The 22,139-nt window shown below is 36.3% G+C and overlaps 1 protein-coding gene across 3 annotated transcripts in view; it reads left to right on the plus strand.

Moving 5' to 3' along the window:
• Nucleotides 1-22,139, plus strand: part of ZCCHC7 (zinc finger CCHC-type containing 7) — a 117,010-nt gene that overhangs the window by 84,245 nt on the left and 10,626 nt on the right. For all 3 annotated transcript variants that reach the window (XM_084305626.1, XM_084305628.1, XM_084305627.1), the window contains exon 7: nt 10,020-10,055. In XM_084305626.1, coding sequence (XP_084161752.1) covers nt 10,020-10,055 — 36 coding nt within the window. The remainder of the gene's footprint in view (nt 1-10,019; nt 10,056-22,139) is intronic.

Genomic DNA, 22,139 nt, shown 5'->3' on the forward strand with positions numbered 1-22,139 from the left:
CCACTAGAGAAAGTTAGTAGACACTATACAGTAAGTGTAGTCATCATCAGCTCCTTAGTAATCACGACTCCTGGATCTAAGGACTGTAGTGCCATGCATCACCACTGCATGATCTGAAAGAAATCTAAAGATTTTGAATAAGCACATTTAACATAGTTATTAATGTCACGTAGCCTACGTAAAAGTTTCTATAAATATTCCAGAATGTGTGTATTTATATATATACATACATATGTTTTATATATATATATATTTATAAACAGAAGCTTTTTGTAGCAGCCTAGAGTCCTCAAAAACCAGCAACTTTGCTTTCATTAAGTATGGTGTACTTCAAAGCTAGACATGACTATGTTTTAAATTTTTGCTTCCTGCATGAACAATTTTGTGTGAATTTTCAGTACAGGGTGAACTATTTTGGCAAGAATGTTCCAACTCTGTTGGACACTTGCACAAAAGCATTTTTAATACTGGTGAGAAAGTATTGAATCCTATAGCAATTGGAGGTTTGGTAAAAGAGTAAAAGTGATTGGCAAAACAAGCAAAGTTTTCATGATTAATAACTATGCATAATGTGAAACATATGGAGGATTAGGCAAAAGTATATTCCAGTGATGCTATCACTTTATGAGATTAAGTGGTACTAAAAAAATACATTTGGAGAGGTCTTCTATTTGTTCTTTTGTGTTTTGTACAACGTCTTTCCCAAATAGTCTGTAAATGTGGTAGTGCTGAATTATATTTTAAAAATATAAATCAGACGAAGGTACTGACTTTTCAGTAGGACACTTATTTAAGTTTAGTATGAGGTTTAACTGCGACTTTAATGTGAAGATTTCTCTTTGTGTTTTGTAAATCACAAAATCACAGAATGGTTCAGGTTTGAAGGTCCTTAAAGACCACCTGCCAGGGGCTGGGATGCCACCCACTAGATCAGGTTGCCCATGTAAATAAATACAGGTAAAAGATGTACTTTGTCCTTTCTTTAACTTCACTGTGGGTTTTCAGTAGCAGTGGTTTTTATAGTGTAAGAGCTGAAAAGATGAATTCAGTTTGAAGGCATTTGTGACTGATTTGATCTACTAATGTAAAGCATACTTATGTCATTTTTTTTAACCTCATATGAAATTACATTACATTAATTTACATGTCCCACAGATTCCTTCCTGATACATAGCAAGTGGTCTTTTATGCTTTATATTGTTTCTCAAACTAAAAGCAACTTAAACACAAAAATATAAGAATAAATGGCAACCTGTGTTAAAATCAGCATAAATTCCTACTAGCTAAATTTTCTTGCTAAAGATAGGGTGTAAATGTTTCCAAACACTCCTGTTTGATTCCCCTAAATGTTATTATTTCTGAAATTCAGAAACATTTGATATCTCTTTCTAAATGTCTCCTCCTTTCCTTTTTTTTTCTTCCATTTGGTCAAAGGTGAAGAGAGATCCTGAGAAGACCTTTTGTTCCCTTTCACTGAATACAAAAGTTTATCTGAATAACTGTTCTAACCTGATACAGATTATCTTCCATAACCTCTGTCATTATATTCAATCCCTATTTTGCAGCATCGTGGAATAGTTGAGTTTCAATGAGATGTTTGACCCGGTAGCTTACCAGTCAGACACAGGAAGCTTCCCTTGATATGCTAGTTAAGTGTCATTTCTAGATAGGATGAGAGGGAGTGTGCATTGTACTGTACATGTATCCATCCTGTTCCCCAAAATTAGTTGTTACTGCAGCAAATAATGAGAAAAATAAGAAATTGAAGGAAAAATGAGAGTTTGTTACAGGATCACTCTAGACAATGATATTTGGGATATGCAAATAATGCTTAACCCATTTGTGATGCCCAAACATTTACTTAGTAGTATTTCTTCTGGTATTTTTGCATGTTAGAAATTTAAATTCGGTTTTCTTCTTTTAAGTGTACTTTTGCTCATAGCTAGTATTTACACAGTACCATTCCTTTGAAGAACACGAAGGGTATATTTCTGTAAACACTTTCTGGTAAGCAATTGGAAGTGTAATGTTGAGCATTTTTTACTGGACCCTTTGAGGCAGTCAAGCACACATTTGTGCTTAACTCAATGGACAAGACACTGGACAGAATCCTTCCACTCTAAGCAGATCTACCAGGACTCTGCAGAGATGTGGCACAAGGAGATTCATGCCTTTACAGCACACAGACACTACTAGCACTGACCCTGTGCATATTGGCCTGGAATGCCTCAGCCCAGCATTGGCTTCATCCCCCAGCCCAGCTTTGCTGCCCAAAGGCTGCCCTGGGCTGTCATTCCAGCAAAGCTGTGCATTTGTCACCTCACCAGCAAGGGAAACCTTCCCCCCTTAGGAGAGCCTCTGGTTCCTGCTCCTACTCCCAGGCAGCTTAACCCCTTCTGCAGCCAGACCTCCTTCCCCTCCATGCCAGGTTGTCTCAAATCACCAGTTGTCCCGGCAGTTATGATCTGAATTTCCCCTTCAGTAATCCTGAGTGTCTTTTCTTTGCATCTTTTGCCACCTTTTCGATTTTACATATTTTGTGAAGCCAGTCCTCATAATTTTATTTTCTGTAGGGAATTGAGTCCTCTATCATGCCCAAATTTAAACTCTACCTAAATTGTACAGATTATCAGGAGCGTTACAGCCTGTGTTTTGGCTGTTCACTTAGGTCCCCAATTAAATCAGAAAGGCTTGTCTCTGAAACTTTCTTATAATCTCATGCCTGTCATGAAGTAGCATATCTGTTCAGTGAATGCCAGACCATATAAGTAGAATTTCATCTGTCCTGGCAGCTTAAATGTGAGAGTGCAGTAAAGCAGTCTAGAAAAGTGATCAAAGAGCAATTAGAAAAGGAAGAAAACTAACAGTAAATCTTTCTTCAAATCAGGGCAAGAAGCTTGTAAGGCCAACAGATGATCGAGATATGAAAGGAATGTTCAGCCAAGATAATTCCATTGCTAGCAAACTAAAAACATTTTTTTTGGGCATCTAATGTTCGTTGTGGAAGAAATTTGGGACATTTTCACACCAAAGTATTACTTTAGGGAGCAAATCAGGATGGAATCACTGAAATTTAAGATGACAAATGAATTCTAACCAATTACGAGAACTAGATAATAGTTATCCAAAAGGTGTAAAGGCACTGAGTGGTGAAATAGCTTGATGACTGAAGGTGTTGTGTAACCTCTTGACTTGTGTCTGATTGATAACTGAGTAGAAAATACAATGATGAATTTTAAAACAGGTCCCAGAAAAAGCTGGACAACCAGGCCTGCCAGCCTAATGTGTACACCAGGCAAATTAACTGAAACTGTAATAAGTCAAATACGAAGTGGGTGTATAAATATGATATGCATGGGAGAATTCAAGAAGGATTTTATAAAGGAAATCCCACTTCTCGGAAACCTCTGGAGTTCTTCAAAGGAGAATGTCAAGAAGCATTTGTGTGAAAGTGATCCAGTTAACATAGTCTACAGTTTCCAGAAGGCATTTGAAAAAGTTCCTGACCAAAAGCTTTTGAGGAAACCAAACAGGCATGGAATAAGAATATAAGGGTAGAATATGCAAGTGTGACATAGAAGAGTGTAAACAGCAGAATGACAATATTTGCTAGGAAGACTGAACTTAGTGTCTCAGTGATGTGAGCCAACTGTGAAGACATGCACAGCACCTGTAATAAACAGCAAAATAAAATGGCAGATGAATTTTAATGGCACTAAATGTAAAGTAAAATGCCTGGGAAAAAAATAATTGCAGCTTTATATATGAAATGATGGGCTCTGAGCTCTACTATTCAGGACTCAATTTTAAACTTCGAAGATACGATTCCAAAAATAGGATCACTTCATTGTTCAGAAGGTGTGAAAAAAAGCTGATGGAATACTAGGAATCACCAGGCAAGCAGTGAAGAACTGGGTGCAGGTTTGATCCCTTTCTTCTGCACCCTTCAGCACAGCTGCATCTCTTTAGCCAGGGAGAGAGATGGCAGAGGAAAGGATCTGTAAAGACCTTCAAAAGCCTCTGTGATGGGAGACAGTGGTTAGGGATCAGTTGTTTGTTGCTTATTCTTGTACAAGAATTAGGGGCATCTGATGAAGGCAGTAGGAGTCATGTTCAGAAAAGACAGATGGAGTTGACTCTTCAGGCAGTAGGTAAAAGACCTGTGAGGCTCTTTACCAAGGGATGTAATAGATGATGAGTCTGCTCAGGCGCCAGAGGACACTGAACCAATTGATGGAAGAACAACTCATTGAAGGTTATTGAATACATAAGAAACTGTATTCAGCTTGGGAAGTCACTGAACTGGAAACAGCTGAATGTGGAAGAGTACTAGGGAAAGGAGGCAGACTTGCCTTGTTTCTAAGGTCCATGAGACTTGGGCTTATGGCCACAGTTAAGAGACAATGGGCAGGTGATCTGATGCAGTGTAGCCTTTACTCATTTCAGACAGTAAACTGATTGTAGTAACAGATGCATGTATCTGTGCCTCTGTTAATTGCATCCTTTAAAGAGTTATGAGTCCTCTCCATGGGGCAATTTATCAAAAATCCAAGTGATGTACAAAGCCCAGTCAGTTCACCTGTTCAGTATCAGTCTGTCTGTATCATTGTGATGTCTATGGTTCCTGTAGGAACTAAGGTCAGACTACAAGTTCTGCTCAGAGCCTGGAGCTAAATGAGTCCAATGTTCTCCAGAGTTCTCCAAAATACTCTGAAAACTCTAGTGCCACCTTCACAGAGCAGATCTTGAGCTGTTATCAAATTCTTTGGACTATCCAAAAAGGCTTTAATCTGTCTTTCCTAGAAAGACCACTCAATTTTACTGTGACACAAAGGATGCAGAACAATCTACCATGCACGCTCTGTTTCAAAGTGACACTCTCCACAGCCATGCTTTTGTCAAGAAGAGAATATGAGGCAAGTCAAGGTACTTCATATAGTTTGATTTGAAAATGGTCAAAGTTATTTAAAACTTCAGGGTAATACATTTATTACTAGTAACTTTCCCCGAGACAACTCTAATAATTTATAGGCTCATCTTGGATTTGAGTCATATTAGAAGAGCTGAACCTAGTGTGCTTTCGTCAGGAAAGTTATCAGAGAAGCATGTAGCAGAGCTGTTCAGATGTTTTGAGTGCTGCTCTGTTTGACCATATGCTGCTCCAGCTACAAAGATGCATGTCTCTCTTATGCAATGTTACTACCTTGTCTTGCATATCTGTGTGTACAAATACATGTCTGTATGTATATATTTGAGGTGTACATGCATGTGTATACAGTTATGCTTATATACGTGTATGCTGTAAACATCCTCTGTTTTGCAAGTTTGGTGGCAGTTCAGATGGATGTCTTGAGGCTTGTGCTCTACAGTCTTGTGTGCCAGCTGCATGGGTGGGAAGAGAAGTTCATAAACAGGATGATGTGGCAGGAAGGAGGCAAAAATGGTAGGCATAACATTTCCTCAAACACTTACGTAAAAACAGCATACAGATACACAGTGCACTGCCAGAGTTCACTGTTGGAGGTAGCAGGCAGCAGTGTCCTGGTCTCCCACATTCTTCAGCTGTGCAGTGTCCACTGGCTCCATCTGTGCATATCTGCACACTTCAAACACGCTCTGAAGCAGTGCTTCTGCCCAAAAAACAGGTGTGTACTTCAGTTGGGAACTTCACTTATCTTTCTTTAAATGTCCTTTTCTGGCTGTTTAAGCCACGGGCAGAATGTTTTCTCACAGATGATTTCCTTCTGCCTTCACTGCTACAAAGTGCATGCTGCTGGTTACCATTGGTGCTGTGCCAGTGTTGGCAGGGCTGGATATGGCTCTGCATGGGCTGGACCTTACCAAGGGTGTGCTCGTGACGTTTCGGCCAGGGGCTTTTCCACCAGTGGTGCTGCATAGCCTCCATCCTTCTTCTCTGCCCTTCTGCTGGGCATTGTGAGAGAAAGCAGCAGTTTTGTCATTTTTTCCTCACAGTCTTATTCCCCAGCAGCACTCCCTTTTTTTCTCACCTGCCCTGAGTCAATTTCTGTCTAATCGTAAGCATAAGTAAACATTACCAGGAGTCTTTGAAATCCTGGTGGTTAAACACCTCAGTTCTGCGTGCAGCGCTGGGAGTGGTGGCCATGTGAGGCTTAGCTTATGGGGAAAGGGTCTTGACATCTGTTTGTGCAAGAGTGTTTCTGGAGTGATGCATTGTGTATTTTTCGCGGCTGTTCCCATGCGGAGGTGATGAAAAGTGTGTGTTTTGGCAAATCTTTTGTCTTATTGTGGTCGCTTACAGCGGGGCAGCTCCTAGCAGCCGCTGCTTTGACAAAGCACCAGAGGATTCTGTTAAAAAGTTGTGTTTAGTAATTGTAGTCGTCGTGTCAGACCATAACTGACTTGGAGCTGAAGGATTTTTGCGAGATGAGTAGCTGTGCCAGCAGGGACCCAAGTCTCCTGGGCCAGCCGCGCTCTCATTAAGATTTGCCGCTAGCCGTGGCGGTGTTCGGCAAGTATGTGACGTGCATGCTGTTATTGTATGCTTGGCTTGTCAGCCTGCAGCTTTCTGACACTCACTTATGTCACTCTTTATTCAGAGAGGAAGAAGCTTTTGATAATTTGACAAGACAAGCTCTTAAACGATCTAGGTCATGGCCTTCACTGTCTGTGATTGTGAACATATTTCCTGAAAGCCCTGTCACTCATCACAGCTACATTTTCTCCCGGGGAGCCATAGGCCCATCCCGGTCTCCTGTCAGCGCGTGCATTTTGGTTATTCATACGCCAAATACAGTGGTGGGGTTTTTCCTCCACATTTGCGAATGCTGGCGTGTTAGTGAGGCTAATCCTTCCCGCGCGGCGCTCCCAGCAGGGCCGCCGTCCAGCGCCCGGCGCACCCGGCAGACGACTGGCCAAGGGGAGCGGAAAGGAGGAAAGGCCGCTTAGCGCTGTTTTTGTGTTTGCTCACTGTTGTGGAAATATGAGAACTGGTGGCAAGGGCCTTGTCTATTGAGCACTTGAGTCCTGGTCTGCTGTCAGGGGCTGTTTCAGATTGAGTGTTTTATTTTCTTTGATGTTCACATTTGAGAATAGGGAAGTGGGAATTAAACAACAGATGCATTAAGCCGTTGTTCTGGTAAAACAATAATTAGCACCTGATAAAATTCAATACGGGTCAAAATGCACAGTATCTAGTCTTGATTCATCTGGTGTGGCAAACAGAGCTGGTTTGTGTTTGGATATGAATAATAACCATTCCAAATTAATCAAATGTGGTTACAGCAGAAATGGCATTATTTTTGAAAAATTAATTGTGCAGAACTTGTGCAGAAAAAGGTGTGCAGATTTACCTAAAGATATTGAAAACCATCCTTTGTATATCTTTTCTGCGGCTGTAAAGTGGTGGCACTGCTTTTAAGAGTAGTCAACTCTTGTGTTCTTACATCTAAATGCTAGTAAGGTCAGACCACTGGGGCAGGAAATAAATGCAATTTTATTTTAATGTAGTTCATCACACTGCCATCGTGCTTGTATACCACGAGGGCTTTTCTTTAAATGAGGGCCATTCATGGCTAAGTACTTTTAAATAAATAAAAATCACAGCTTTGGTTGTTGCTGTATTTGGTTATTCTTTTTTCCACAGCAGGGCATGCATTTTTTTTTCATTTCAGAAGCCAGTATTCAGTAGTAATTCTTAATTACATTTTTTGTTGTTCTATGATAAAAGATATAGACAGTCATTCTGAGCTGATGCAAGGTAATAAGACTCTAAGCTAAAAGCATCATTTTTAAAAGGCTGTTCTTTAGCATCTGATTTGGACTATTGTATTCAACTTCTGACTTTTCGTAAGTGATCATTGTGACGATGAAAAGTATTATATTGAATCACCATCTGAATGAAGAAAGAGGCTTGGTGAATTTTCCTTTACCTTCTTCCTATCTCCCTTAAGTTTTCCCACAGCCTTGAAGCACACTTGATGATGATAATAAAACTTACCTCTAGATAGCATTGCTAAGTAGTTGGGATTGTTCCTCTTGCAGAGTTTTGTTAAGAGCTGTGCCAGTTGTAGATTCCCACTTTGAGTTTCAGATTTTCACTCTAAATGATGTCTTTGATCCAGGGAGGAAAAAAAATATATATATATTATTCAAAAAATAAAGTAATGTTTTTTATTATTAAATAGCTGCTGTGTAAGTAAAGGTCATATCACAGAGTGGCATTTTGTCAGTATATGACAACTCATTGATTGCGATTTTTCAACCATATTAGTCTGGGGACACTGTGGTAATCGAAAACTACCCAGAACTAATGTATAAATAACTGCTTGCTACCCCTGTGCTAAACCAGAAAAAGTCTCATGTATGGTTGAAGCTTTATATAGTTTTGAGGAAGAAACTAACATCTTTGATACGATATTTTTATCAGGTAGAGAATGTTTATATATTGCATCTCAAAATCCTGTGCAAGAGGAAAATCCTTTTGTTTGCATCTGAAAATAGCTCGAGTGTGTTCAAACTGTCAAATATTGTAGTGTTTTCCTGTTAGAAATATGATGCACTTCACACATTTTCTTTATAGAAATATTAATATAAAACTCAAATATTTACGTGAACTATTTGAGTAAGATGAGAAATATTGAACCATTACACAGAACAGATTGTAAATTTTTCTCCAGAAAATTGTGTTGCAGACAGAATGAATAATAAATAATATAATTTCCATCACATCTGCGAAAAACTTACTGAATGTACCATAGGGTGACTGTCAAAAACTTGTGTTATTCTGTGAGAGATTCGATGGCTAATATTGATTGTTGTGTATTGTTGCTGTTTTTGCTTTTTTAATTAACATGCTTTGTCAGAATAAAAGAAGGCAAGAGTTATGAGAAAAAAAAAATATTAAAAATCTAAATAAATGTTACTAGTACTAGTTTACAAGTAGTCATGAGAGTTCAATGTTTGAAATTATAGCTACATCATATTATGTAGAAGCCATGGAATAACTAATATTTCTTCTTAAAATACTGAAAATTGAGATTGACAAACCAAATCAATAATTGTTCAAATGATTAAGAAGCTATTTTAATAGAAGGGTGAATGTTTTAAACAAAAGTGAAAGACCTCCATTGAAGTAGCTGTGTACACACTCTTAAAAAACTAAAATGGCTAACAAAGTGGCAGTGTTTCTTTATCTGTTTGTGGCTTGAGGAGAATAGAAGAAGACGGAAATATTGACAATTTTGTAAAAATATCAAGAACAAGTGAGAAATTACCCTATGTCATTGATCACTAGCACATTCTTATTTTGTTTAAAGAAGAAAATTCACATTTTCCTCTTCCCTCTTTCTTACGTATTCCTTAGGTCCATTGTCTAATTGTAGTGATTGAGAATCTACTCTGTAAAAAATTTTACAATGGGCTGTCCTTACAAGTTGGATTGCAAGACTTGCAAGTTATTTAAAAAAAATAATAATAAAAAAAGCAAGCAAGACATTGTAAAAATTGAAACATTAAAGCAATCTGCTATGCTTCTTGTTTACAACTCATCTGACATTAGGCTACTGAGGATTATTACATGTAACAATTATGTTTTGATTAGGATAGAGATATGTACAAAAATACTAAAATATTTTTATTTCTACATAAAAGGAAGGTACCTTGTGATTTAATTTCCAAAACACTGTATAAATGTAAAAATGCAGAAAATTTTAAATTTCAATTAATTTGTGTTTGTTTTACAGTATTAATACTTATTATAGTTAAGAGCATGCTACTCTCCCAAACTTCTAACCTTCAGAGAAGAAGGGGAGAGAGAAAACTGTTACTGGCTTTCTGACAATGGCAGGGAGTGTGTTAAACCAGTGTAAAATTCAATTAAACTGTCTAGCCAGGTTTTTGAAGCTGAAATGCAGACCCTTTCAGTTAAGCTTCTTATTTTCCTGTGACCGACACCGGTGGATACTGTGTTATGCCAAAACCAACAGGCTGTAAAGCACCTTGTTTCATGCTCCTAGCTGATCAATATTTTTATTTTCCAGGCTTGCCCAGAAATATGGAGGCAGTATCACCTAACAGTAAGTAGAAACACCTTTTTTATTTTCTTCTACACCCAACCTATTTACTCTTCTGTGAACTGCTGACCATAAAATATAGACAAGCATCTTCTGCAAGAAGATAATAAACATCTGAAGAGTTTTTGAACTGAAGAATGCAATGAAACACTGTCAGTATTTTTTAAACATCTTTAGAACTTCTGATTTTGTTTTTATACTGTAATCATTAAATGAGTGTCTTGCAGTACTCTCTCCTCTCAATGACTACATTTACACATATAAAGAGAGTTAAATTTTAAGTTGAGATGCATAGCAGAAGCAATAATCCCATCTCAGATATCCCAAATTCTGGTAATTAATCACCATTAATGACAAAGCTCTGTTTTTAAAGGAATAAAATAAATCTCAGCTAAAGAGAGATGTTAATTTGAGAAATACACTTTATAAACTTTTGTAGATGATTGCCAGTTGCCAAGAATATAGCTATCCTTCTGTGACATGTGTGAGTTGATCTTTAATCGTTTAAGCAAAACAAAACAAAACAAAAAAAACTTTTTGAACTGTAGCGGTATATTACTTAAGGGTTTTCCTCCTATGTAAAAGAGAGACAAAAATAAAACAAAATGCTTTCAAAATTGGCTAATATTTAAGCCTGGGACACTATTTAACTGGTTAAAACAGTATTTAAAGAATTGGTATCACAAATGTTGAATACATTAATTTATAAAACTTCTATATATAAAACTACCTTTAAATACTAGGATATTTGCTGTTCATCTGAATCTTTGTTGTCACTGCTGTCCAGATCTACCTCTTACTATTTACCTGTTATATATTTTTAATCACTGTTGTCCATTCAGGATAAAGGAGAAAAGTTTGTTCAGTACTTTTCTTTACGGGTGTTTGGTGTGCATATTTTCTATGAGCAATAAATATGGCATGTCTTTTATAATTTGTTGCCTCCACCACTTCGTAATAGTGGAATACTCTTTTTTTTTCTTTTGGATTTTGCTAAAATTAGAGAAAAACTGTGCTGACAACCTCTTGCTTTTCTCTTCTGTGTAATCATTTTAAAACAACGATCAGCGTTGGAAATCCTCCACTCTCTCTGAGCACTTGTAAACAGAACTGAGGTAGTGATTTTTTTAAAAGAGTTTAGGAATAGGTGCATTTACTGAATATTTCTGCTTGTATTTTTTAAATTGCATGAAGCGAGAAAGCAAATATTTTCATTATATTTTTAATGGTGCATATAAAAATATTTTTGAAATGTTTATGATATCTGGAGCCTAGTAACCACATATGTATATTAGGTACTGCAATGTGATGGGTTCTGTTTTTACTGAGGTGTAAGATTTCATTTTATTTTATTCTTGCTTGCCATTGAAGATTCCTCAAAAAGCCAGTGGTGATCAATACTTCAAAAATATTTATTTTTGTAGAAATTACAGAAGAGCTAAAAAGTGGCCAAGTTTTTGTTATGAAAACATTTGAGGTAGCTGAGGTAGAAAATTTTAGCGAAGAATTTTGTAGAAAGTGTTCTGAGTTACTTTACCTTGTATAAAAGTAAAAGCATTTGTTCAAGAGCTCTTGTAGACAAATAAAATAGTTACAGAGTGTATTATTAACAGTCCTGTTTAGAAATTATTAGTGCTATTTAGAGACATTTTGAAATGTAGTCAAAAATGGATACACAGAGATAAATAGGCTTGGAGTCGGACACTAGCTACTTCTAAATACTTTTGTGTTTTCCAGTAGACTGCAAGTTATCTGTAAATAAGAGTTATGATATCTGGGAAATACTTTGCACTTCTCCATTTTATGCATGGGAAGAGCCATTGTGACTCATTTAAAGTTACATTAATAGTCAGATTAAGACAAATTTTCAAAAGCTATGTGGTAGAAGACATGCTTGATATTTTTAAATTAGTTTATACCTTAAGATAATGTAATATCTGAGTTGTTTAAATGTATGAGGCCCAACTTTTATTTTTCTGTTTAAATATTTTTTGTACCCACAGCAGAAAAGACTAAATAGTTTTCTTGAAAGAATTAAAACTTCTTTAATAGAATAATGTATATTGTGTATTTTTGTAAAGAATTATAAGTAAGAAGTAGTTTTTTTACTCCCGTATCATCACATTTGCATTTCGGTATAGAAATTAGATTATAATTTCCCTAGTTTAGAATAAATGCTTCTGTACAAAACGGTAAGTGTTTAAAGAAAAATAACACAAGTTACAAGTTACATGTTAAACTCCTTTTGTGGTTGTTACTGTGCTCTAGAAACTGCCTGGTTATTAGGAAACAAACAGAAGCTACAGTGGGTTTTTCCTATGCTTTAGCCATTGATTTAAACTGATATTGGTAAATTGATCATGAGTGTCACACCTACAGGTAAATGTGTGCACAAATAAAACAAGGTATTCCAATTTTCAATAAAAGAATACTTTTTTGATGTTACTTACAGAGAACCATTACAAAATTTGTCTAAATGTTTTGCATTATGTATTCTTCATTAATTACTGTGAATGTTTGTTAAAAAACAGACAGCCTTATACCTTTCTCTTTTGTGAAGCTTTTGGTGATTTTATTCATTATCTGTGTCTTTCCTAAGAGATGGACTGCCATCTATTGACTTATTGTAGCCCCTGCACAGGAATGTGGATTGACTAGAACAATGACTAAATAATAAATCCATTCTGCTGTTATGGATGGTGGTAGGTTTTTGTTTACATTAGCTGTGGTGACAAATTTTGGCACATTACAAACAATTTGTTATATGGGCAGAAATGTCTTATTCTAACCAAAATAGACTGGTGATGCAAGAAATCTTATGAGCAGTTGAAATGGCAAAAAGGATTATAAGTGGAATATTTTAATTTGCCCTTTGATAGAAGAAAAGATTATCACATTGTATTCAAGGAAGCTTAAATTTAAAGGATCTGTGATAATCAAAGGTTTATAACTGGATGAGGTTAGTTTCTTTAAACTTGTTCTTTCAACTCTTTTAAGTAAAAATGTTCTGTAAAAAAAAAAAAAATGGTGATGAGAAACTTTTGCAAATCATTCTCATTTTGCCTGATCTCTGTATATTTCTCCTGTGTCAGAATAGGGAAATTACATTTGTCAAAACATATTTTTCTTTATATAGGTATCTGTTTATTTATCCGCAATAAATAGGTCAGTTTTGATACCAGCTTATGTTTATCAAAGAGGCTATTATCAATTCAAATAATAACACAATTACTTCATTTGCAGATCCAGATAAACAGTTTTGATCATGGCTTACTGCAGTGTAAATAATAATAAGTATAATTTTTTCAGTGTCAGGGCATTTGAAGGTCTCATAAAGCTTTTTGTTATAGATTATTAGGAAACTTAGTGTATAACTTCATTGTTCTAAATGCCAGCTACTCCACAAACCCAGAGAAATGTGATCTTAGCTCCAAAGAACATGCCATTATATCACTTTTTCCCACATCTTAAGGATATTGGGAGTGCTTTTTCATCATCAGAATGTTTGGCTCTTTTTATTTTTCCTTTTCTTGTTCTTTTGGATTTTTCCACAAAAGGTAGAAGCATTTATTAAATATTCTGTACTCGAGTGGAAAACAGTTTATGGCCATGCATTTACAGAGAAAGGAGTCAGGGGAAATACTTGTGAGATTAAGGCACCATACAATTTTCATTTGTTCTGTTCAGTTTTGCAGTGTATACTTAAAAAAAAAAAACTACCATCAATAAAAACAAAAAATGATAGCATCCTTCTGCATTTAACTTGGTATCTGGTCATGTAACTAGTTCCTGTGGCAGCTCCCATTTTAAGTAAATCTTAGCATGTTGGAGGGAAAGAATAAGCCTGCCGTAGCCCAGGCTTAGACATTCATTGTGGAGTCTGCGGCTGTGAGTTTTGTGAGAGAAAGCTGTTTTCCATTTCTGAAAAATGGCCAGCTAAATATAGGAACTAGATTAAATATTAACCACATATAGCTTTGGAGAAATAGCAGGATCCAGAGCTGATATTTGGTGGGAGCATCACTTAATGGAAGAAAGTTTGTTTACGTACTGTACGTGTACTTGTACTGTACGTGTACTTGTGGACAAGACCTTGGGTGCAGACCAACCCCCCTTCTGGAGGTCGGCTGATGGTTTACTACTGGTTACCTCATGGCACTGATGAAAGGTATTTTGTAAGCGCTCTCATTTCAACCCAAGAAATTACATCACTGGAAAATAAAGAGATTTTTTTTTTTCCAGCACATAGCGAGCCATGTTTTGCTCAAGGCGCGAAGCTGCACTGTGTGAATTCTTTCATGTGAGCCTGGCTGAAACAAAGCTCAAACCCTTCCTGCCTGGTGGCAGCTGATAGCGGTACTGAGAGAACATGCAAATGGACACCTCAATATTTTGAGATAAAACAAAATATGCACTGCCTGTACATAGATCTCCCTGCGTTTGCAATCCTGTTTAATTGTTCAGAGGGGCTAATGGTATACAAAAATGAACATAGCAAGGCCAGCTCGGGAAGAAAATGTGGATGCAATAATCAAATAGGAATTCGTATGGCAACTATTAGTATCATCTTCAGAAAGTACATGCAGAGTAATGAAATTCTGTCCCCAAAATGGACAGCGCACAATTTTTGTTTTTTAATTTGTTTTTCGGTATGTACGCATATGTTAAAAAGCATATTCTGCTTGGACTAGGTGGCTTCTTTCTGCAGAGATTGCTCATGTTTAATAACCTCTTCTACCCTTGTACAGCTCTGGCAGTAAGGACTCCTTCCCCCATCCCCTGTCTTCACTAGTCTCATTTATATTAAAGCTGCTAGATCAAGATGGCCACCAACAGAGTTTTAGAACAACCAGAATTTTTAACTAGCAGAAGCTATCATTTAACATGCTTTTTGACAGTTTGTTAATCTTACTTTTAATCCACTTACATAAAAGAAGGTGAACCAGGAATTGGCTGTTTTGGCCTCTGTGCGTAAAAGACATGAAGGAACAATGAATCTTTTGTGTTTAAATTTTGCGCTCGGATTTCTTTGTGTGCCATTATTAAAATCCCTCATGGCCTGCCACATTTTTTCTGAAATAAAAATGTAAGCAGTGTTGCTTAAAGTCAATTTGTATCCTTTAAAATGTGGCTTTCGTAAAGAAAACATTTTAAATGTTATTCTGGTGCAATATACTGAAGCTTAAGAGATAGAGTGTTTGTTTTCCAGAGAAGCATTGTATGTTTTGTGCCAGTGAAGGATGGGTTTACAAGTATTTTCAGGAAGAGATTAAGCTTGACTTGCCCATGTGCAGGGACAGGGCTGCTGCAGTGGCTTTGAACATGTGGTGACATTGGCAGTGGCATTTCCTCTGGTCCTTACATGATACAAGGTTGCCAGACCACTAGATTGTCATATTTATGCTAAATATAATGGATTTCAGCATTTGACAAGTTTCATTATGGTTGTTTAAAAATAATTCTTATGAATAGTAAATATGCCACCTAGTTTATGCTCTGGACAGTGTATTTTCTCGTATTTTGGAACTGCAGAGCAGGCCCTCATGTCAACACTTAAGCTGCCATTCAGTGTGATATTTTACAGTGAACTCAACACAGAATTTCTGGGAATATGAGTTGAGAGTGAGGATATCTATCTCCTCTGAGACTGGGGGAAAACGAGGACACCTGGAACATGAAAGTGTCCCCACTCTTGCCATGGAGAGAAAGGTGACTGCGTGGTTCTTGGGTTGCATGAAAACTTCATATTTTCTGAGAATTTATGGTTGCCTTTTTAGCCAGGAAAGGAGGTGGAACAGATGTTTAATAACAGTTAGCAGGTATTTTGTTTTTAAATTATATGCATGCATTGTTCAAGGCTTAGCCACCTATCATTTTTGAAAGTGCCGTTCTGAGATAGATGCTTTGTAAATGTCTGCCTGCACTTTACAGTAGTTCTGGTGGAAATGAGTATGCTAAAGGTGGTTGGTATTCTATCTAAAAGGTCTCTTGGATTTCATTTTATGTTGTTTTTATTTTTCCGTACTACTTATAAATTGTCCCACATTATTGTTCTCTTTTAAGTTTCATATATTTTTGAGGATGTCAGAAAACTAAACCTAAAATCTGTTTTTCTTGAAAGAAAATGTATTTCACAAAATATAGTAATCTTTCTGATAGCTTTTATGACACACCAAAAAAAAAAAAAAAAAAAAAGGGCTTTCAGGTTCTGAAATAACTTATTTTGAGCAAATCCTATTCTGTAGCTTTCAGTAAGGAATATTATTAGAAAGAATTCTTTCCTTTTTTATTTTTCCTCAAGACTGTATTTAAAATAATACAGAAAAATCAAGTAGCTTAAACATCTTTATACAAAGATACAATGTCTACAAAAAATACTGCTTAGAGTTTGTCTTTTCAGGAAGTAATGTGTTTTACCTAATGCGTCTAGCCGCTTACGAGTACTGAATGAGGAATGATGTCGGGATGAGGGTGTTGATTAACTTGAATTAGAAAGTTCTAACTGATAATTTGTTAAATGCCAGCATGCCTTTGCACTTGCACTTTCTTCCATGGGAAAGAGTTACAGTTTTTTGGTACTTCCTTATTATGGAGGACAGATCCTTTACTGAAACCTCTTTGTTTTTACATCACAGAATTGTAGGAGCTACCCCATCTCAGCATCTGGCTCTTACTACACTAGACCAGAAAGCTGAAATGACTCTTATGAATTCCAGACTCCGGCACGGACCTGAGAGGCTGTTTTGGATGGACTGTATAATCCTCCAGCAGCACAGTAATCAGCTGTCACTTACCTTAATCATTTAAGCATGGTAGAAAGCATGCCTGCTTTCTCTAACGTTTTATCTGTCTCATGCTCTTCCCCATCTGCCTCCCCAGAAAATAAAATAAAAGGTGCTTTTAAATTGAGGGTTAAAGACTGATTACATCTTGACCAGAAATTGCATTTTGATATATTTCTGGAAACAGGCTGGGATTTGGGGAAAATAGAAAGCCTGGCTGACTGAACCAAATAATTTCCATTGCTCTGATTTTGGGGTTCCAAATAACCTCTTCAAACTGTTTGATAAGTAGCATCCCCCCGAGGATCCCTAACTTCAATATGCACATTATAGGAACATTTGTGCACATTTAACATATGCACATTTAAGGAACTCAGTTTTCTGTGAAATTGTGTATTTTGACCCTGCCTTTAACTGGGAAAAAGAGAAGAAGAGAAGGGGTTGGAAATCAGAAGCTTTATATATTGTAATAGTTTGAATATTAAAATATGTGGTTAACTAATCTGTGAGTGCCTAGGAAGTTATTTGTGCAGTATGCAGCATTTTTCAGATGCTATGCCAGCAATCCTGGTGGTAAAATGAGCTCACGACTGGAAGAAGACTGGGAAGAGCTGCCTCTCACCCCTACTAACTTGTTGGCAGGGATTAGTCTATTCCCTACATATAAACTACTGTCTACTTTCTTTGCCCAGCATACATTACATTTGTGACACAACAAAATTCTTAGATAAGTAGTAACTTAAACAGAAAACAGGGCAATCATGGTAAGATTCACTGCTGAAATTTTTCCCTAACACACATAACTGCACTTCTGTTAAGTGAAAGGATTAACTTGATCTTTTTATTAATGTTTGCAGGTTTAGTAATCATTTTCTTCTCTCATCCTTTAATTTGAGAAAACAAACTTCTACAACCATTTAAGTAATTTTTGTTATTTCAAGTCTTAACAATCTAAATAAGGAAACTAGCAGTTTTCAAGCTGAAATCAGATTCGTGATGCATTTTAGAAACAGGATTCTAGTTGAGAAAAAAATCAGTATTATGTGACTTTTGTCTGCAGTAAATTTTATTTGTAAAAATTCATTTTAAAGTTCCTACATTCCTGAAAAATATTTTTCTGACCTTGACATGAAGGTGTTTTTTCTCAGTTTTATTAGAACTTAGAATTAGTTTTTTAAAATTCCATAGTAAACCAATAATTATGTGATTTATCAGATATGCTAAAATATATATGAATTGTACTTTTAGGTAATTAATATAAAATTTATTTTGCTGCACTTTTCTATTGCAAAGTGGAAAAAGTCTAAAATGCCACTGGAGCATAAATATCTCTCGACTGTTTACACGTATTTTGTAACCATGAATCATACTTTGCTTGTCACATCTCTACTCAATAGCAGTTTGTAAATTACGTGCGTTAGTAGTACTGAAGCTGTTGCATGTTATCATACAAATACTTTGCATTTTAAAATCTTACAGGTGTTTAGCACTGACAGTCTATTTAGCTCTGCTATGGCAGAAGCGTATGCAACTGTCCATGTTCTCTGCCAGAACTGCTAGTTCATCTTGTCAATGATCCATGTATTAGGAACAGCTAAGAGCTCATGTTAGACTGTAACTTTCTCAAGTTATGCTTGATCATGTTAATAATCTACAGATTAGGATTCCTTAAAAGTGATCACAGATTTAATTCTGAGAGGGGCTATCAAGTCAATGATATTAAAATACTTGTTAAGTCCTGGCATGTGAATAAAAAAGATACATTCCTAGTGACAGAATTACTCTGTTCCTGTTTTCATATTTTGGAAACTCAAGCATAAAGGCAGTTTAAAGAAGGCCTGTTCAAAGTGATGAGTTGTATACGTCATTATGCTATAAGTATGTACTGTTTTGCCACCTTACTGGATTAGTGTCAGAGCATTGGGTTATTTGGATAATATATTATCCATAGGTATAACAAACATAATCCAAAAGACATGAATATAACTCAATTGGGCACAAATAGTTACTTCTCTTGGCAGCACTTCACATTGAAACAAATTACAACATTGCTGTCATTGGCTGTTCCTTTCATCTCCAACAAAATTTGATAAACTTTTTCTTGCTGCTTCTTTATTTATGTTACTTTATAGTCTGATCTGCCTCTAACTTGATGAGGCTCCTTTTCATTGTTCTATCTGCTGTGGTTCTGCAATACAGACAGCACTAGAGCAATATTACTGTGTATGTCACAGATGTATTTTGTACAAGTTTTGATTCTCCAGAGATATGAGAGAGGAAAGATTTACAAGAAGAGGTACTATTTTATAGTACATAGGTGATACATTAAAAAAAAAAAAAAAAAAAAAAAAGTCACTGATAGGTTTCGGAGGCAGCATCAAGTCCAAAAGCTTCTGCTTATGTCCTTTCTTTTTTTTTTTTTTTTTTTTTTGTGTGTGTGTGTATGTGTGAAACTTAGGGGTCCTGTGCCTGTTAGAAGTTCATCATCATCTAGCTATACAGAAAATAATTTGCACACTGGCAATTTTAGTTTGTCTCTCAACTTTGCAGTTTAATTCTGTTTCTCAGGTGTATTTGTAACTTTATTCAGTGTTTAAAAAAATGAATGGTGACTGCCTGTGCTTGAACTTACACATGCGCTGAAGGATTTCTCAGGACTGTTTGATAATCCTGAAATATTTTCTTCTTTGAAAGTAATTACACTGGATTTGCACATGATATCTAGTTTCTGTTTGAATTCTTCTGATGGCAGATGAGAGCCTGTTTGAATTAATTCTGCTTTTCTGATGATGGTATGAGGAGGGAAAGAGAGGGAAAGTGACAACAGTGAGATACTCAAAAGTTGGTTTGCAGGAAACAGCTTTGAGCAATGAGGTATCTGTGTGATATGAGAGAAGAGAAATCTGAAATTTTGTGATCCATTTTTAGACACTGTAGACTATTTAGAATGTCCCAAGTCATATAGAAGTAAACAGCCTTAAGCAACAGAATCATTTTAAAATGTGTGAGGACATGGAAGAAGCTTTTCTTTGTTAATGGTTATCTAAAGGCTGTCAGACATTTCTTCAAGGGCATATTCTGGATGACGTCACTTGTTATAAAGCTAGAAAAAAATAATTACAGTATTACTGAATATATATGATGCTCTTAAATAGAGAAAACAGTAAAAATTATGGTGAAATATATGAACATTAAGATGCACAGTTAATATGTTGGTAATATAAGGAAAATTATTAGTTAAAATTGTGTGTCAATAAATGACATTACAGGTTGAAGCCTAGGTGCCAGGGAGTTTAAAGAGAAAGGCTTGGATTATTTACTTAGAGTGTACCCCGTTCTAAATAATGGGGTACAAAAACTCACTTCTTATGCACCACTGTTCTATCTCATGTGCTCTCGCAGCATTATCTTTCATTTGCTTGTCTTCACCTAAATTTAGCTGTGATCAGAAATCACTTCAAAATAATTATTTATTAAAAATGCTTGCCTAAGAGAGTTATTTGAAGTGTGTTACTTCCTCCTTTTTCATCTGATTGTGAAAGATGATTAGTACATGACATAAAGGTTAAAGAGATAGAAAGGAAGCTGTAAATCATTTAGAATGACAGTAAAAATTAAAACCTTGGGCTTTATTGTGTTCCCCAGTGTATTAACTAATAAATATAACCATGCTTTAGTTCTGTTCATCTTCTGATTTTACCGGCTTTGCAAATGTTTGTGCTCAGATTAATGTAGAAATGTATGTGTAAGTATGCATGTGCTTATTGCCACAACTGTGTGTGTGTAGTGTACGCCTGTAAGCGCCCTCTGTATGCCTATGTCTGAAAGTGTATATATATAAAAACACTTGGCAAGTCTCGTAATAAACATTCATATAAAATGTGTCCCCATGCATGAGTCTCCTCCTCCTCCTCCCTTGCCTCTTCTCCCTTGCTCCCACCTCCCCCACCCCACTTCAAAGCTTGTGGTCCTTTTTCCATCCTTGTACTAAAAGGTTTCTTTGTAAGCCAGGCCATTTGTCCATCATTGTTTGGGGTCCAAACAGTGGTAAAATACCCTGTCACCGATCCAGAGTGTTGTGAATGGCAGCTTCTCTCCGGACAATTGGCGGTGGTGCCGAGAAATATTCCTGAGAGGATTATTTAACCTTTCAATTTAGGGGGCACAAAGCCTGGCTGATTAATGAACTTTCTGATGGGCGCTGATAAGCGGATCTATTTCTTTATTTCCTCTAAAAGTGATTCCTTCTCCTGTCCCATATTACTATAATCTTAAACATAAAATGTAGCAAATAGATTAAAAAACAGCACTAAAGAGTTTATCTGGCTGGCAAACTGAAGGAGCTAAATTAAAATTGGTAATGAAAGCAGTGGCTGAGCCCTGTATATGTTTTTTAAATGCGCTGTGTATTTTGAAGAGACTTATTCTCTAGCTTGCCTGGTAATGACTGCTTTTGGTGCACAGTCCGGGGCTGGCTTCTGTTATCCCCCCAAAAAAATGAGTTGTGTTATCTGGATGACTGCAGACACATATGCATCCCCCTTTCTCACTGCATGGGCAGACAAGGTCGATAGCATTACAAGGTATTTGTGGCAGTGCTTGTTTCAGTTTTCAGAGCTGCCAGTTTTCAGCCAGATTTGAATTACAAAAGAAGAAGCTGGCATGAAAATTGAAAGGGTTTATCGGCTAGTCTGAAGCCTCATAGCACATTGCTTATTTATGCAGTCCATTTGCACCAGGAAATGTAAAAAGGAAATACATTTTAAAAATAAGGTCATAAAGACCCAGATATGTTTAAGATGGCAAATAAAATATAGATACCTATAATATCTTTCCAGGAAACGATTTCACTTAATGTTGCACGTTACTTCAGAGGAGCATTTGTTACTGTCATAAATTTGTGCATTTGTGTCACTGCATAGATAGTCTCTGGGGATTAAGAAGGAAGTGTTTGCTAACTTACTTTAAAATTAAAATAGAAGAAAGATAGGTTTGTAGTTTGAGAGCTACATCAGAAATAGTTGAAGTTTAATGCACCATCCTATTTAAATAACGTTTTGCATTCCATGTAAAATTAGCCATGGACGAATGGATAGATGCCACCACCTTTGGAGAAAATTGGGATGCCTTTTAAACCATGAAGATTTTGAGGCATTCAGGGATTGTATTGTTGTTATCCTTACTATCTTGCATGTATTCGTTTCTCTATGAACTTGAGATTTCTTTATCCATTTTTCAGAAAAGATGTTTTGAATTAATATTTTAGTATATTTTTCTCTGCTCATGGGAGTATGAAAAGATTACA

Source organism: Netta rufina (assembly GCF_964035555.1).
Source record: "Netta rufina genome assembly, chromosome: Z".
Classification (NCBI taxonomy): domain Eukaryota; kingdom Metazoa; phylum Chordata; class Aves; order Anseriformes; family Anatidae; genus Netta; species Netta rufina.